The sequence below is a fragment of the Mirounga angustirostris genome, unplaced genomic scaffold, assembly GCF_029215605.1.
Source record: "Mirounga angustirostris isolate CCGP_5_RB_7025 unplaced genomic scaffold, mMirAng1.0.hap1 SCAF_9, whole genome shotgun sequence".
NCBI classification, from domain to species: domain Eukaryota; kingdom Metazoa; phylum Chordata; class Mammalia; order Carnivora; family Phocidae; genus Mirounga; species Mirounga angustirostris.
Genome location: NW_026991717.1, coordinates 92,004,565 through 92,021,155, shown reverse-complemented (window position 1 = coordinate 92,021,155; position 16,591 = coordinate 92,004,565). Strand labels below are relative to the sequence as shown.

Here is a 16,591-nt window from a genome sequence, read left to right as displayed (position 1 = left end):
TATTTTACTCTGTTAATACTATAATTTGTTCTGTGAGCTTAATTACCACAGAATTTAGTTCATTTTCTGCAGCAGCACTATTTACCTACTGATTTCATTTCTTAATACAATATTGAAAGAGGAATAAAAAATAATGGTAGATAACACTTTCATGATGCTTACTATCTGCCAGGCACTCAGTTCTGTACATAATTGTTACATCCTCACCGCAACCTATGAGATATATTCTATTATCATCTCCATTTTACAGTTAGGAAACTGGGGAACAGAGGAGTCAAGTAGTAGGCCCAAAGCCACACAATCAGAGTCCAAGTTTGAACCCAGGCAATTGGCCTCAGGGTCTAGGTGTTTAGCAGCCATACTCTTGCCTCTCCTTCACAGCGAAAAATTAATAGTTGAGAACTGATAATAATAGAGATAATCCAGTGGTAATGTGATCATATGTGATTCACCTGAAAGTCTGCAATTCCATGATCTTTTTCTTGGGTGAAAAATGTCAATTCTAAATCAGGTCTTCTGGCATTTCTGTAAGCTCTTTAGGGACAGGAATTCCTAACTCTTTTCAAAAGAAGAGGTCGAGAAAGTGGAGAGGAGTCCAGAAACTATGAGGGTCGAGGAAATAGATGAAAAAACCCAGGAGTCAATTTACAAATATTATTTGAGCTGGGGTGTTGTTGGCAGAGAGCATAACCGACCTCATCAATGATGTCACCACTGTATGTTATTCTCAAGCTATGAATGTGTACAGTGACATAGAACAGAAGGAAAACTGGATTTGCTTTGCCCAAATTATAAAGTAGGGGGGCGCCTGGGTGGCTCAGATGGTTAAGCGTCTGCCTTCGGCTCAGGTCATGATCCCAGGGTCCTGGGATCGAGTCCCACATCGGGCTCCTGACTCAGCGGGGAGTCTGCTTCTTCCTCTCCCTCTGCCTCTCCCACTGCTCATGCTCTCTCTCTCTCTCTGTATCTCTGTGTCTCAAATGAATAAATAAAATCTTTAAAAAAAAAAAAAAAATTATAAAGTAGGTTAATACTTTAAGGCCAAAAAGTTCAGGTGTGGTTCTTTCTCTCCTTCCCGCCCCGCCCCCACATTCCATACTGAGGAGCTTCTGCCACCTAGTGTTCATATAGAAAACTGCAGAAGTTGGGAATTCCCCGTTGCTGTCCCGCCTCAAGTCCAGTTGACAACCCATTCACCAAGTATTGAAAGGGGACCCAATGGTCCTCTCACATTCCCCTCAAGTCTCTTCCCTTCTGTCAGAAATAGAAAAGATTTGACATTATTAATCCTTGTGGAATACTTTAGCTACAATAAATTCCTTTTTAAATTTGAATGTGTTTGAAATTTGCTTTATTTTGGGATTTACAGCTTTCTAATGGAAATTAAAGGTGGTTAAGATTTGGAGGTAGAGGTAGAGGAAATAGGACCTTACAATTACCCTGGAGAGCACAAGTTAGGCAATCTGTAGTCTCTTTCCTCTACAAACCTCCTGCAGGGATGCTAGACAGGCAACGGTGAAAAGGCCGTTTTAACAAAGACCTCACAGCAGTTGTCTGCCGAGCTGCCCTCCTCTGTACTCTCAAAGCATGAGGTTCTAAGCCTGCCACAGCACTTCCTTCTATACAGTCATCATTGATTCATCTTTCCCCTCTTCTAGACATGTGCTCGCCTCCAGGGCATAAATAATATCTAATTCACCTAGCAAATAGTAGTATGTATTAAATAAATACTGTGGAGAATGTCTGCTCTTAACTTGTTCTAGCTTGTAGCCCCCAAATCAAGCTTAGCCAGCTCGGGTAAAGATTTCCCTAGCCAGCCAGTTATTTCTTCAAGGCTTAACCTGGTCTCTCCTTGACCTGAGCACAATTCAGCTTTTCTGTTTCCTGTTGCTTGATTTCCCCTTCTTTTTTTCTGACCTAAAATTCCCATGTGTTGAACTATTTATTATGCCTGCTTTTCACAATCTCCCTCAGTAAACTTTTTTTCCCTACTCTACCCTTAAAGCAAGCCAATTATGCTCAGTCTGTTTTAGTATTTCTTTGTTATACTGTTAGGTTAACAGAGAAACAGAGTATCTATTTGGTTGTATCTGCTTTGGGACAATTTATGTCATCAGGGCCTTGCTTCCCAACTCTGGCACCTGGATACTAGTTTTGAGGTAGAGGAATGGAAAGGAATGATGTCCATCATAAAATAAGTTCTTGAAGGTTTGAGAAGATGAAGGCTTCTAAAGACAAGTGTCCAGGTAGAAAGAAATGTCTGAATAGATGACCACAGCAGTTTTCTTCAGTCTCACTTTCCCTCGAAGTTTCTCCACGTTGATAGCTTGTATCACCACGATACTGGCCCCCAGGAGTATACACTTCCTCAAAGCCCCAACTCCTTGGCTCTTGGTTCTCTTCAGTACTGTGAAGCCATGTTGGACTTTTCAAAAAGGCTTTCTAGTATGAACTAATGATTATCACTGGGTGGAGAAATCATGGTTGATCATTTTCTTATTTATACTTTCTTTGGATTTACTTTTTTATTGATTTATGTATTATTTTTATAATCATATTAAAAATGGGACTTTACAAAATTCAAAGAGAAAACAAGCAAGTAATGAAACTATAAATAAGCATATAAACAGATGGCTAATTCTACCGTGGCTAACTTGTCTACACAGCTCATTTGCTCTCCAAGCTGCTGTTCCATTCCACATCATTTTTGAGGGTCCTGTTGGGATAGCTCACTTTTCCATTTTCAAATGATATTCCTCTTTTTTAAAAATGATTTTATTTGTCAGAGAGAGAGAGAGAGAGTGCACAAGCGGGGGGAGCGGCAGGCAGAGGGAGAAACAGGCTCCCCACTGAGCAAGGAGCCCGACTGGGGACTTGATCCCAGGACTCTGGGATCATGACCTGAGCTGAAGGCAGACGCTTAACTGACTGAGCCACCCAGGCATCCCCAAATGATATTCCTCTTGATACCTTCCAGAAGCCTCACTGAGAAAACAATAGATGGACTATGGAACTGATTGCTCACTCGGTAGAAATCAGCATATAAAGAAATCATCTAGCTCCAGAGGTCTCCCCACTAACTTCCTCTTCAATTTAAGACAGAGTCAAAGGTTATGCTTTCTCTGGGATCAAATTAAATTTGAGGCTAAAGGTTGTTTAGGTGACCAGATAGCGCTGGGCTAGTTGGGTGGGTAGGAACCTGTTAGTAAGCATCAAGTCATTGAGATGAACTTCAAAATCTGTCTTGATTGTAGCTTTTAAAGCAGAAGAATTTGGTGCTGATTTTAAATGTTAAGAGCATTTACAAAGGAAGATGAAAATATAAATGTTTGCTTTGGCTATAGTTCAGCAGCAATAATTGCAGTCACTTTTGTATAAACTGCTTACCCTTTATGCCTATAGCACAACTATTTTTCAAATAACTAAATATCATTAAGTCATTTAATTATAATACTAAACTGTTGATATGCTCAACATGTACAGCTTTTTGTGTATGCATCATAGAAGTCATCTGCTTATATAGCTTAGTTGTTTACTCATACTCTAAAAATGAAATAGAACATGGGAGTCACTCTAGCAAACATGCCTATGGTAGTTTTCTTTAGTTTTTCTTCCTCTTTGATTGGATCAGATCCAGTGACAATGCCTCAGATATTAAATCAACTATAATAATAATGAAAAGCTACTTTGAAGGATAAATCTAAGTAACATTTTTTTTTTTAAGTTTTTTTTTTTTTTTTTTTTATTCATGAGAGACAGAGCGAGAGAGAAAGGCTGAGGGAGAAGCAGGCTCCCAAGGAGCAGGGAGCCCGATGCGGGACTCGATCCCAGGACCCTGAGATCATGACCTGAGAGCCGAAGGCAGACGCTTAACCATCTGAGCCACCCAGGCGCCCAATCTAAGTAATATTATTTGCTAAATTGGAGGCAAAAGGTTTCTTTTGCTGCAAAGAAGTTGGACATTCCTTTTTAAATTTGCTTTATTTGTCCTTTATGCCCCTCTGATTGAAGCCAGGGTTTTAAAATCATTTTTGCTCTCCCCATAAAGTTTAGTTATGGTTTTTGGCATTTTTATTAAAAATACATTCTGGGGGCACCTGGGTAGCTCAGTCAGTTAAGTGTCTACCTTCGGCTCAGGTCATGATCCTGGGGTCCTGGGATTGAGCCCCACATCAGACTCCCTGCTTCTCCCTCCCCCTCTGCTCCTCCTCTGGCTCGTGCTTTCTCTCTCAAATAAATAAAAATCTAAAAAAATTTTTTTTTTATTATTTTGTCATATCTTTCACTGCTTCCCCCCTCCCCCACCCCAGTATTCCAATTTTTCTAAGGGTGTTTAAGGTTGTAAATAATTTTCCATACCCTCATCTTCATATCCTGCAGATAATCTATTTTTCACCCCTTTTCTACCCACTATTTGGTCAGCAGGGGAAATTGCTTCTATCTACCAACCAACCACTACTGTAACAATAAACTACCTATTATCCTTAAAATCCAACCATCTTGGGGTCCAGAAGGCATACTTAAATTCTATTATACGTTAAGTCCATTACTGATAGGAGCAACTGCCCAAATAAATAATTTAAAAGAAAAGATCTAAAAAGTTTATTAGTAACAGAGAATCTGGGAGACTTGCCTATATATGAAAGAGGTAGAAAAAAATATATTTTTTATTAGCATGTTCAAGGTAGTCAAGATTTTAACAAACATCTTAATCCTCACAACAACCCTGTGAGGTAGGTAAGTCATTGTTTTGTGATAAACTAGTGTTATTCCAAATAAAGTGCAATTCTTAAAAGAATAATCTGCATTAGGAATAATTATGCTAACGAACCACTTATATATATGCTAATAGTTGTGTTTTTGTATACTTTGATTCATGCAATAAGATGTCCACATAAAAATTCACTGTAAATCAATCCTATGTAAATACATGTGGGGGACTATTTAAATAAACTCTGGGGTAATTTTTTTGTAAAATAAATCACTATTTTTTATCTTATGCAAGATGCAATTTTCACAGTATTCGCTCAAAGTGAGGCATTCTCAGCTATGTTATACTCACATTTATTCATTCTTTTGTAAGTTATTTCAACATGGCACCAAGCCAGTGTAAGATTTAATTTACTGAATTAAATCTTACCAATTTGGTATATGGCAGTGAACTGGGTTGTCACACAGAAATCTCCAAGTATACTGCACGCAGTCCCAACCCAAAACCTAAGATGGACTGTTTACTGAAATTAAACAATAAAGTAAATGTTGGTAAATTGCAAAAAGTATTTTCCCTTGAGGAGATTACTTAATTTTTTTCCTTGAAATTGCAAAAGGAACGAAAATCTTAGGGTTTTGAAAACAATTTCTGATAACTATAAAATTCTAGTGATTTATATTGCAAATCAAACCCTCATGCTATCAGTTTACTACTTACAAGGAAGCCAGCAGTTTGTTACTCCAAAAATTTAGGTACTTCTTTTTTCTCTGTGCCAATATGACTTAAGAGGAAAAAAATATTCCAGGTACCGTTTTCTCTTAAATATATATTTAAAGTACATTTCTATTGTTAATCCAGCATTAGTAAGCATCCAGTTGCCTGATATTTATTTATAGTTGTCTTATCTTCAGAATAGATTTTTATTAGAAAATTTCCATTAAATTATGTTAGATTAGTTATATAATTTATTTGTAACAATAACTTTAATTAAGCTTGCAAGTTAACACTTAAAATCTGCTGGCAGGTTTATAATACTTTAGAGCAAGTGGTTAAAGTAATTTGCCATTATAAAGAAATAATTCAAGGTCAGAAAAACATTCTCACCAAAGTATTTTTAAAAACTGCTGCAGGGAAACTAGGCAAATCAACAAGTAAAAAAGATTAAGCCATCTATAAGTTCTACATTCAAATCCATACTAGATCCAACAGTGCACTTTGGATTTTAGTGAGGTAGGGCAAAAAATATAGTCAGATACATTTTGAACTGTTAAATTTATATAAACTGAAATACTGACTTGTACCCCGGTTTTATTTGAATACCCAAAAAGAAAAACTGAGAATTCAAATGATGAAGTATTTTCTTGGTTTCAAGGAGACAGAACTGTAAAATCTTTTGAGTACATATAAATAAAAAATACAAAGGCTACAAGATATATTTTATTTCAACATAAAAGTACGCTTGTATAAAAATAACCCAGAACATAGAAAAAAGAAATATAAACATTTTTGCATAGATTGTCTATATATAATATTTACCTGGGGCTAAACACTGGAAAATACACCTCTGAAACTAGTATAGTTCAACTATTTCCTTGGATACCAAGTATATACAAAATAAAAGCCCTTCATCTGGGGGAGCATGGGCAGGAGGGAAAACAATTTAATGTAGCATCAGTCTATATTTATTTCTCTGTTGCTCGAATATAAACCAATGATGACAAGAGGAGAAACTCTGGGGGTTTATTTAACAAAATTAAATTCACATTTCTGAGGCCATCGTAGTGCATCCAATGTCCATCAATTTGGAAGGCTGCAGAATAATGATGTTCCTCTTTGTTAAATAATGTGGCACCTTCCAACAAATACCTGCAAATTAAATGACAAAGTGTAGCAAAAAAGACAAAACTTTATATTTAAACATTCCTTAAGTTGTTGTTGTTGTTGTTTTAAGTAGGCTTCACACCCAGTGTGGAGCCCAACACGGGGCTCGAACTAACAACCCTGAGATCAAGACCTGAGCTGAGATTAAGAGTAGAACGCTTATGGGAAAATTGGATAGCCACATGCAGAAGAATGAAACTGGACCATTTCCTTACACCACACACAAAAATAGACTCCAAATGGTTGAAAGACCTCAATGTGAGACAGGAGTCCATCAAAATCCTAAAGGAGAACACAGGCAGCAACCTCTTTGACCTCAGCTGAAGCAACTTCTTCCTAGAAACATCGCCAAAGGCAAGGGAAGCAAGGGCAAAAATGAACTATTGGGACTTCATCAAGATAAAAAGCTTTTGCACAGCAAAGGAAACAGTCAACAAAACCAAAAGACAACCGACAGAATGGGAGAAGATATTTGCAAATGACATATCAGATAAAGGGCTAGTATCCAAAATCTATAAAGAACTCATCAAACTCAACACCCAAAGAACAAAGAATCCAATCAAGAAATGGGCAGAAGACATGAACAGACATTTTTCCAAAGAAGACATCCAAATGGCCAACAGACACATGAAAAAGTGCTCAATATCGCTCGGCATCAGGGAAATCCAAATCAAAACCTCAATGAGATACCACCTCACACCAGTCAGAATGGCTAAAATTAACAAGTCAGGAAACGACAGATGTTGGCGGGGATGCGGAGAAAGGGGAACCCTCTTACACTGTTGGTGGGAATGCAAGCTGGTGCAGCCACTCTGGAAAACAGTATGGAGGTTCCTCAAAAAGTTGAAAATAGAGCTACCATATGATCCAGCAATTGCACTACTGGGTATTTACCCCAAAGATACAAAAGTAGGGATCCGAAAGGGTACGTGCGCCCCAGTGTTTATAGCAGCAATGTCCACAATAGCCAAACTGTGGAAAGAGCCAAGATGTCCATCGACAGATGAATGGATAAAGAAGATGTGGTATATATATACAATGGAATATTATGCAGCCATCAAAAGGAATGAGATCTTGCCATTTGCAACGACGTGGATGGAACTGGAGGGTATTATGTTGAGCGAAATTAGTCAAACAGAGAAAGACATGTATCATATGACCTCACTGATATGAGGAATTCTTAATCTTAGGAAACAAAATGAGGGTTGCTGGAGTGGGGGGTGGGGTGGGAGGGAGGGGGTGACTGGGTGATAGACACTGGGGAGGGTATGTGCTCTGGTAAGCGCTGTGAATTGTGCAAGACTGTTGAATCTCAGATCTGTACCTCTGAAACAAATAATGCAATATATGTTAAGAAAAAAAAAAAGAAGAAGAAGAAGAAGGTAGCGGGAGGGGAAGAATGAAGCGGGGGGAATCGGATGGGTAGACGAACCACGAGAGACGATGGACTCTGAAAAACAAACTGAGGGTTCTAGAGGGGAGTGGGGTGGGAGGATGGGTTAGCCTGGTGGTGGGTATTGAGGAGGGCATGTATTGAATGGAGCACTGGGTGTTATACACAAACCATGAATCATGGAACACTTCATCTAAAACTAATGATGTAATGTATGGGGATTAACATAAGAATAAAAAAAAAAAAGAGTCGAACGCTTAACCAACTGAGCCACCCAGATGCCCCTTAAATTTTTAATTAAGGAATAAAAATATTGATATTGTTTGCATTCTAGTACCTAAAAAAGATATGTCTGTAAAAAGCACATACTATAACTGATAATTTGGAGTAAAATATTTAAGAATTTAAAAAAATTGATATAATTTAAGTGTTCTGAAAAACATTTTAACAAGTTAACTCATAATTTGTATCATTCTATTAAATAAGAGAAAACCTTTTAAAGGCAAAAAGTTAAAAGACCCTGTATGTCCGAACTTGTATGCATACATTTTTATCTATAATGCTGAAAGTAACATTTTTTGTTTAAACAATGACCTTCTACTATACACTACTTTGACTTGAAATACAAGTAATAGCCAGTCATTACTATTTACTACGTGTCAGGTACTAGCCTAAACACTTTACATGTGTTATCTCATTAAATCTCACAATAATGTACCAGATAGGTACTGTCATCTCTGTTCCATAGAATAAGAACTGATGTGTAAGCTGGTTAAGTTAGGGCCCAACATTACATTGCTTGTAAAAGGTGGGGCTGGGATTTGAACTCAATTCTGTCTATCCCATAGTCCAACTACCATGCACATTGCCAATGACTAACCCCCTGTAGTAGATTCTAATCTTATTCAGAATATACATAATTATAGATAACTATGATATTTTCAACAATATTTCCTTAAGGGCTAGTCACAGTCATGATAGAATAGCAGAAAAATAGAAAATAAATTTACTTTTCATTAGTTTTATAAAACACACACAAAAAACACCTACTTGTGATCAGATAAATCCAAGTAATATGGTACATATGCCAGATCTTCAGATTTCCAATGCTGCATATTTAAGACAACAAAAGGGGGTGCCCCATGGCAGAAAACTCGCTGGGAAAATTCTCTTAAGCCACCACACCTAAAATTGAAAATAGGCATGAACTTTATCACACTTTAAACAAAATTACCTTTTATCACTTCTGGGTTGTCTTTATTACTTAATTTCATAATAAGTATAATTATCTATTTTAGGTGTCGGTAATGTTGTGGCTATATTAGTATTTTATATATCTATGCCTAGAAGTTTATAGGCTGTGAGATTCTATACAAGAAATAATACTTGCAAAACTCCAGGAAAAGCTAGCTATTTTTTTTTCTAAGCTTACAAAATATGTAGTTTTTTGAACTGACATAAAAGCTTTTATATGTCCATATATTTTTTTTTTCCTCTCTCAGCTGGTTTCAAAGGATAATACTGGCAGAGAGGTAAATAGTAGGACTCTTCCAGTCCTCTTTATATTGCATAAAATTCCCTAATTGCATCTTTTTGCCACTAGGATGAAACAAATTCTATTTTCTTAGTAGTCTCACGTATTAAGCATGTGGATCAGAATACCACAAATCAGAATACCACAAATACAGTAAAATCTCGATTAACCGGAATACTCAGGGCACAGTATTTTGGTTCACAAACATTACTGACTAAAGTATTAACCAGAAAACCATTTTGTTTCAGTATTTGCTGTTAAAATACATTAGTTCACTTTCTGGATTTAAGTACAATTAACTGAATGTATTTTATTCTTCCCTTCTTCTGTGATTAATTAGCTGTAAGATCATCCTTCTAAATCTTAATTCTCATTGTACAATACTGTAGATATATAAATTGTTAAGAGACTGGGATGAGTATGTTCTGCCCCTTTTGAATTTTTTTTAAACTATGTTAACTTTTTTGGTTGCCATTTACCTCTTTCTCCTAAATGAGGAATGCAGAAAAAAATCCAGTTAATTGAGAGTCCGATTAGCTGGGTTCCGGTTAACCAAGGTTTTATTGTTCCTACTCAGCAGTGGGGAAAAAAAGAAAAGGCATTTGCTTTGTATTCATCAATTAAATGTAGTATATTCTATATAGTGAAATTTTATAATGACAACACAGCATAAGATGGCACAGTAAACTATCGTAGGTGTTAAGATTTTAAAAACATTAGGCTTCCTAATTATTTGTGAGTTGCTATTTCCTAAAGTATTAACATCAAAGAACATATCTGTTCAGGTTTCTTTTTTTTTTTAAAGAGTTTTTGTTTTTTGTTTTTTTTTAAGATTATTTATTTATTTACTTGAGAGAGAGAGAGAGAGAGCACAAGCAGGGGGAGGAGCAGAGGGAGAGGGAGAAGCAGGCTTCCCACTGAGCAGGGAGCCCGATGCGGGGCTCGATCCCAGGACCCCGGGATCATGACCTGAGCCGAAGGCAGACGCTTAATGACTGAGCCACCCAGGCGCCCCCAGGTTTCTTTATAAAAAACAGAAATACTTTCATCTTAAATGTCTATCATATACTCACCCACTCTCTTCACACAGTTCAATCCTGGAACAGAATAACTCATCCACAGCCAGTCGTATCAAGTTTCCATGAGGAATTTCTTGGGGAGGACTACAACAAATACAAAAAGTATGTATGTAAGAATTACTTTGGAATTTTACATGTTAAATACATTATTAGGATAACCAATTTTACAGGTCAATTCATTATTAGCAAACCAACTATAAAAGTATAACCTCTGTTTTTCATCTTTGTTATAATTATAGAAATCAGTTGAACTTAATAAACATTAATGCATGAAGTTTTCCAAGAAACATTAAATCTTTCTGGAAACTGATCCTGAAATATGCAGTTGTTACTTTAAAAAATTTCTGAGAGGTTTCAGTAGAGGGGATTGTGGTTTTGGGGGAAGAAAGGAGGACCCAGAATTAGGAGAGCTGCCAATTAGTTACATGACTAAATACAAGTTATAGCCATTGTTGGCTTCTGTTACCTGATTTGTTAAAAAATTTCTTCCTACATACTTCAGAGATTGTTTTAAATATAGGATTAAAATATAGGCAAAAGCCTTAAAAAGTTATAGAGAATACAGATACATACTATATACATATAGTATGATGAAAAAAATATTTTATTGAGAAGCTTAAAATATTAGCATTAATATAGGATCATAAATATTTTTCAGAGCATACACAAATTGATACCAGTTTTGAAAAAACAGAACAGATTTCTCAAATGCTTTTTAGTCCATTACAATTTAGAGTAATGAAACTTTTTTCCCTGACAGATTTCAAACTCAACATCATCGTATCAGCAATACAGGAAAATGGACAAAGTGTATTTCAGAAACAAGAAAGACATTAATTGGCAGATTCTTAAAAAGAATAAAAGATCTTCAGCTTTCTGTAAGTAGCATGATGTTTCAATATTAAACTAAATATACTATAAACAAATGTGAATTTAGTAAATTAGGGTATGTGATGTATATTCCAAAAAGGGAGTATCTATTAGGCTGCTTCTCTGGACCACAGGGCCAAATGCACTTTCAGACACAATGTGTTTGGGTTTGTTTTTTGGTCCTGTTTTTCCACTGGCAGTTATCTTTTTTCCAGCTCATGTCCCCTGGGGGCTCTGATGTTTCCCAACACTCCACTAGGGCTTGCCAGTTTGGCCTTCCTCCCTATCATTTACCAGCCTGGAGGTCTGCCTTCTCTCTCAAAGCCAAAAATACACAGCAGGCTATGAGCACCTTTCCTAGTCAGTGAAAAAGCTCCTCCTATCCATATCCTCTCCAGGTATGAAGATTCCAAGTTTGGGGTTTCCGTCTATAATTATGCCCTGGCCATGTACATGAAAGAATACTTTCAATCTTGTTCATGTAGAAATAGCCAACCCAACAGAAATCCATTCAAGAGGTGACACATTCTAATATAGTATTAAATGTTCTTTAAGAGGTTACGTTTATGACACAAAAATTCTCTACACGGTCATATTAGCAATTCAAAGCAAGAATAAAACATTTTGCATACTGACTCATTACTTTTCAAGTGAAATAGTTATCAGTTGGTTTTACAAAGTCAATTCCAAGATATTTGGATTTAATAAACAGTAACACTTTTGTCACGGGGCTTACTATAGCCCTGCATTTGTGGGGTTGCTATGTGTTAAGTAATTACGCAGGGTCTGTACTTTAGGAAATACTTTAACTATATTGATTTATTTATAGCAACATTCATCTAAAAAGTATATTATCTTTGCTAAAAGTATCAGACTTCAAAGCAACTTACTTTATATTAATTGTGCGTTGCTGATCTTCCTGCACTCGAGTTGGGCATCGCCAGTTGGAACAGTAACTCTCTTGCGTGGTAGACATGAGATTTTCGAGATTTTTTGTAAAATTATCATGCTCGTTCCCAAATAAATCAATTATTAATGAAGCTTTATGAACTTCAGATTTGTATTGCTGTTTTTCCATCTTGTCCCAAATCCAAAGTAGCTTCACAGTTGTGAAACTGTAGGTGTCCATTAAATAAAGGAAACAGTCTATAAACTCTCTACCTAAATGAAGAGAGAGTTCCCTGGGAAAATTTTCATTTTCATTAAGAATGACATATAATAACATCAAGAATCCATCTATGGTGCAGGTATTTTTCAGTCTTATTTCAACGTATAGTGGTGTACAGGATACTGCTTTGCGGCCAGCTTTGATAGTAAAAACACCTCCCCAAGGAAGAACAGGCCTCCAAAATGAGCGGTCTTGGTTATAGTTATTTTTAATTGATGCTTTGATCTCTTCAAACAGTGTCTTCATCCTGCATTTTAAAAGTTTAAGATAGGACATGTAAATTTGTGATTTCATACATTAAATGCATGAAATATGTTTAAATGAAAACAAAGCTATCTAAAGCTTCAAATTAGGGGCGCCTGGCTGGCTCAGCTGGTAGAGCATGTGACTCTTGATCTCCTGATTTTAAGTTCAAGCCCCACATTGGGTATAGAGATTACTTAAAAATAAAATCTTAAAAAAAAAAAAAAGATTCAAATTAAATTTGGTCAGAAGGCCTACCAATATAATGAAAAAATTTAAAACAATTCAACCTGAGCCATTTTTTGGCAATATGCATGTCCTCTGGAAAGACCATTAAGAAGTACAATCTTTTCTGGGGTACAGGATGAGCATTTGATAGACTTTTATACTAATTATATTGCAGATTTTATCTTTGATATAGGAAGACCCTGAAATAAAAAATTCTAAATGAAAACAGAGCTATTTGAAGATGCAATCTAAATTTGGTTGGGTGCATTCCTAATGTAAACCTCTTTCTCCCTTCAAAATACAAGCTGTACTTCATTTCCTTTTTAATATGCATGATTCCACTTATGAAATTGCTATAATGGAATTCTTAGTTGGGCCACAAAATAATGGCCAATTATCTTTGAAAGACCACATATGAAAAGTAATCCAGAGTACTTAACTGAATAGTTTGCACAGCTGATATAAAAATCATTTCTATGCACTTTGGGATTTTCACTTGCAATTTAGGATGATGCTGGATATTCTATAATTCGAACTACAGAGGCCATGCTGTGAAGATCTGACTCAGAACTTGGTAAGTAATCTGATTCCCATCTTCATATGTTTTGGGAATGAACTGGGGTGTCCTCCCAATTTAAACTGTTATTTATCCTTCTCCTAACTTTGAGGTTAGCTAAGCGATTTGTTTTTAGTCATTGATGGTATTATAACAAACATGTTCGTGTCATGTGTGTTATATAAAGCAAAATTTTAAAAAAGTTAAAGAATGCGGTCCTAATGAAACTGAATTGAAAACCCTGCTTTACTTGGCACAATAAATGTCTAAACCAAAAACATCACAGGGTTTCTCAATGTTACTTCTATGGAAAAGTATATTTTCATGAAAAAGGAAAGCAAAGCATCTGAGGGAGAGGAAGCGAAAAGTGACTGAGGTGTCTTATTTTGACAATCTTTTCAAAGTGCCACACACATCCTCCCAAGCACAACATAAATCCAATACTCAATACTGCAGACCTATGTGTTTTATTTGTGTAAGAAAGTTCACATGGCATAAAGTATAGAGTTGTTGAATCACTATGTTGTACACCTGAAACTAATGTAACATTGTGTCAACTATACTTCAGTTAAGAAAAAAAAAACCTGTTTTACACTTCAAAGAAATTAAATTCAAACTGATTTTACAATACTAGCAGACTAAAAATTCAGTTCTACAATATATTAAACGCGGGCGCGCGCACGGTATTTTCGGCTTGAGGCAAGACTGAGGCCTCTAAAATATTCAACACTATATTTAGTCTTAAGTGTAGATGTTTATTCATAGTCGGTAACATGTTGGCTCTAGTCAACCATTTAGGAATCAGAGGGCGTGGTAAATCTGGAGGCTTAGGCAAACAGAAACTGTTTCTTCTTAATGTTTCTGGAGATTTTTAAAAAAATCATACAGCATTCAAATACTTTTAAAAATGAAAATAACTTTCTTCATGGTTTCACTTATTTCTATTTAATTTTTAGAAACTTTGTAGCAAGTTCACAAGCCTGAGCTCAGATCCCCAAATGCTGCATTGGGAAGGAGCCGTAAATCTCTGCACGACTTTTCCTCAAATTATCTTTTAGACATGACCAAATAAGAGGTAGCTACAGCAACAGTTATACTTAAGAGAAATACACTACAATTTTATATGCACTTATATATACATAAAATGAAACTAACTTCTTGAGCCTTTCTCCGGGGGAAGGGAAAGGACGGGAGAGAAGACTGAAGAACTAGAGGACACTTAATCGTTTCAGTATTAAGGTGGTGATTTGTTACAAAGTAAATTACAACAAAAATAAGTAAAAAAGGTGGTGAGATGGCTGCAAAGAGCTTTACTTAAAACTGACTTGAGATCTCACCACATCGTCGAAAAGGCTGTTTCGTTAGGCACTGTATTACAAGCCCTGGAGGATGTAGCCTGCTGGCATTATTGTCCTGATTCAACAGGCCCTCCAGTTTAAATAAACCTGAAAAACTCCCCCGACCTCTATTTCCTTGGCAAAACGACACCCTTCTTTTGCGGTCATTTCCAAGGGTGACCATCTGTACTCCACGCTGGTCGTGCGGACCAGACCATTCGCCCTGGGCACTGGATGCCAGACTCCCGAAGAACTCGGCGGTCCTAAGGGCCCCCTCTCGAATCAGCACCCCGAAATAATCTGAAAAACGGCCACGCGCTCCCCCTCGAAGCAGCGCGGGGCTTCGGGGTAGGGACCTGCTGGGCGCGCGGTGGGCGCCCGCCTCTGTCCGCCGCGCTCCGGCCACGCCTACCCCGCCCCCGGCCCTGCGCGCCCGCGAAGCCCTGGCACCGAGGGCTGGCCCCGCACGGCTGGCAGGTCCCCGAGCCTGGAGCAGGTGAAACGGCTGGGCAGCCCTGCCCGCGTCCAGGTAGTGTTCCCCTAAGCGCCTGGGACTGCGGGCGCTGCGCGGGAGGGCCAGGCCGCGGAAGGCGTTCCCACACCGGCCAGTCTCCGTCCACCAGGAAGCCGACTTCTCGTACCTCCCCGGGGACCGAAAACCGTCGGTGCCGCCGCACCGGTCGCCGCCGCCGCTTGCTCATGGAGAGCCCGTGCCGCCGCCGCCGCCGCCGCCTCATCTACTAGCACCGTCCACTGTCTGGGCCTCCCCGGCGTGAGTGCTGGGCTCTGGCACCGCCTCCATCGCACCCGCCGCGGCGGGAGCCACAGCAGCTCCAGCGCCCAGGCCCGATCCGACCGGACCCACGGAGCCAGGACCGCAGGACGCGTAGCTTATTACGGAGGAAGATTCGGCCTGACCTCCGCCCCCCTCCCCCCAGCCCCTAGTACCCAGCCGCTTGGCGGTGCTGCTGCGCAGGCGCGAAGACGCCCCTGCTAAACGTGCGTGTGTCGGGTGTGTATACAGCATCCAGATTCGCCCAATGGGAGCCAAGATCAGGTGCGGGGGGCGGGACCTTGCAGAGAGGGGCGGTGTTCTAGTGTTAGAGGGTGGGTGGGGTAGCCGGAAGTGGGCAGGGCTTGCATGGAGGCGGAGCTTTGTTGGCAAACCTGCCTGGCTTTTTGAGGTTTGTATCCTTTTTTAGGACCTTGATTTTAGTTTGTTTCTAGGTTTTGTCTTCTTGAATTCTTTTTTTTTTTTAATTTTATTTTATTTTGACAGAGAAAGACCCAGCGAGAGAGGGAGCACAAGCAGGGGGAGTGGGAGAGGGAGAAGCAGGCTTCCCGCGGAGCAGGGAGCCCGATGCGGGGCTCGATCCCAGGACCCCGGGACCATGACCTGAGCCGAAGGCAGATGCCCAACGACTGAGCCACCCAGGCGCCTCTTGTCTTCAGTTCTTTTTTTTTTTTTTTTAAAGATTTTATTTATTTATTTGGGAGAGAGAGAACACCTGAGAGGGGATAGGGTCAGAGGACGAAGCAGACTCCCTGCCGAGCAGGAAGCCCGATGCGGGACTCGATCCAGGGACTCCAG

The 16,591-nt window shown here is 38.6% G+C and overlaps 1 protein-coding gene across 1 annotated transcript; it reads right to left on the bottom strand.

The window, feature by feature from the left end:
- Positions 1-4,374: 4,374 nt before the first annotated feature.
- Positions 4,375-15,781, bottom strand: CUNH14orf28 (chromosome unknown C14orf28 homolog). The gene is made up of 5 exons (XM_045900763.3): positions 15,642-15,781; positions 12,359-12,883; positions 10,593-10,682; positions 9,036-9,170; positions 4,375-6,577 (listed from the first exon to the last, which is right to left on the bottom strand). Exons 2-5 carry the CDS (start codon positions 12,880-12,882, stop codon positions 6,394-6,396), a joined length of 933 nt encoding a protein of 310 aa, XP_045756719.1. The 5' UTR covers position 12,883; positions 15,642-15,781; the 3' UTR covers positions 4,375-6,393.
- Positions 15,782-16,591: the final 810 nt, after the last annotated feature.

Excerpts from the sequence above, each read along its gene's own strand:
- CUNH14orf28 (XM_045900763.3), bottom strand. The coding sequence starts at position 12,882 with ATGAAGACACTGTTTGAAGAGATCAAAGCATCAATTAAAAATAACTAT. Across the intron at positions 10,683-12,358 it reads CAACGCACAATTAATATAAA|TCCTCCCCAAGAAATTCCTC; the intron begins GTAAGTTGCTTT and ends TATTTGTTGTAG. Across the intron at positions 6,578-9,035 it reads TTGGATTTATCTGATCACAA|GTATTTGTTGGAAGGTGCCA; the intron begins GTAGGTGTTTTT and ends TTTAATTTGCAG.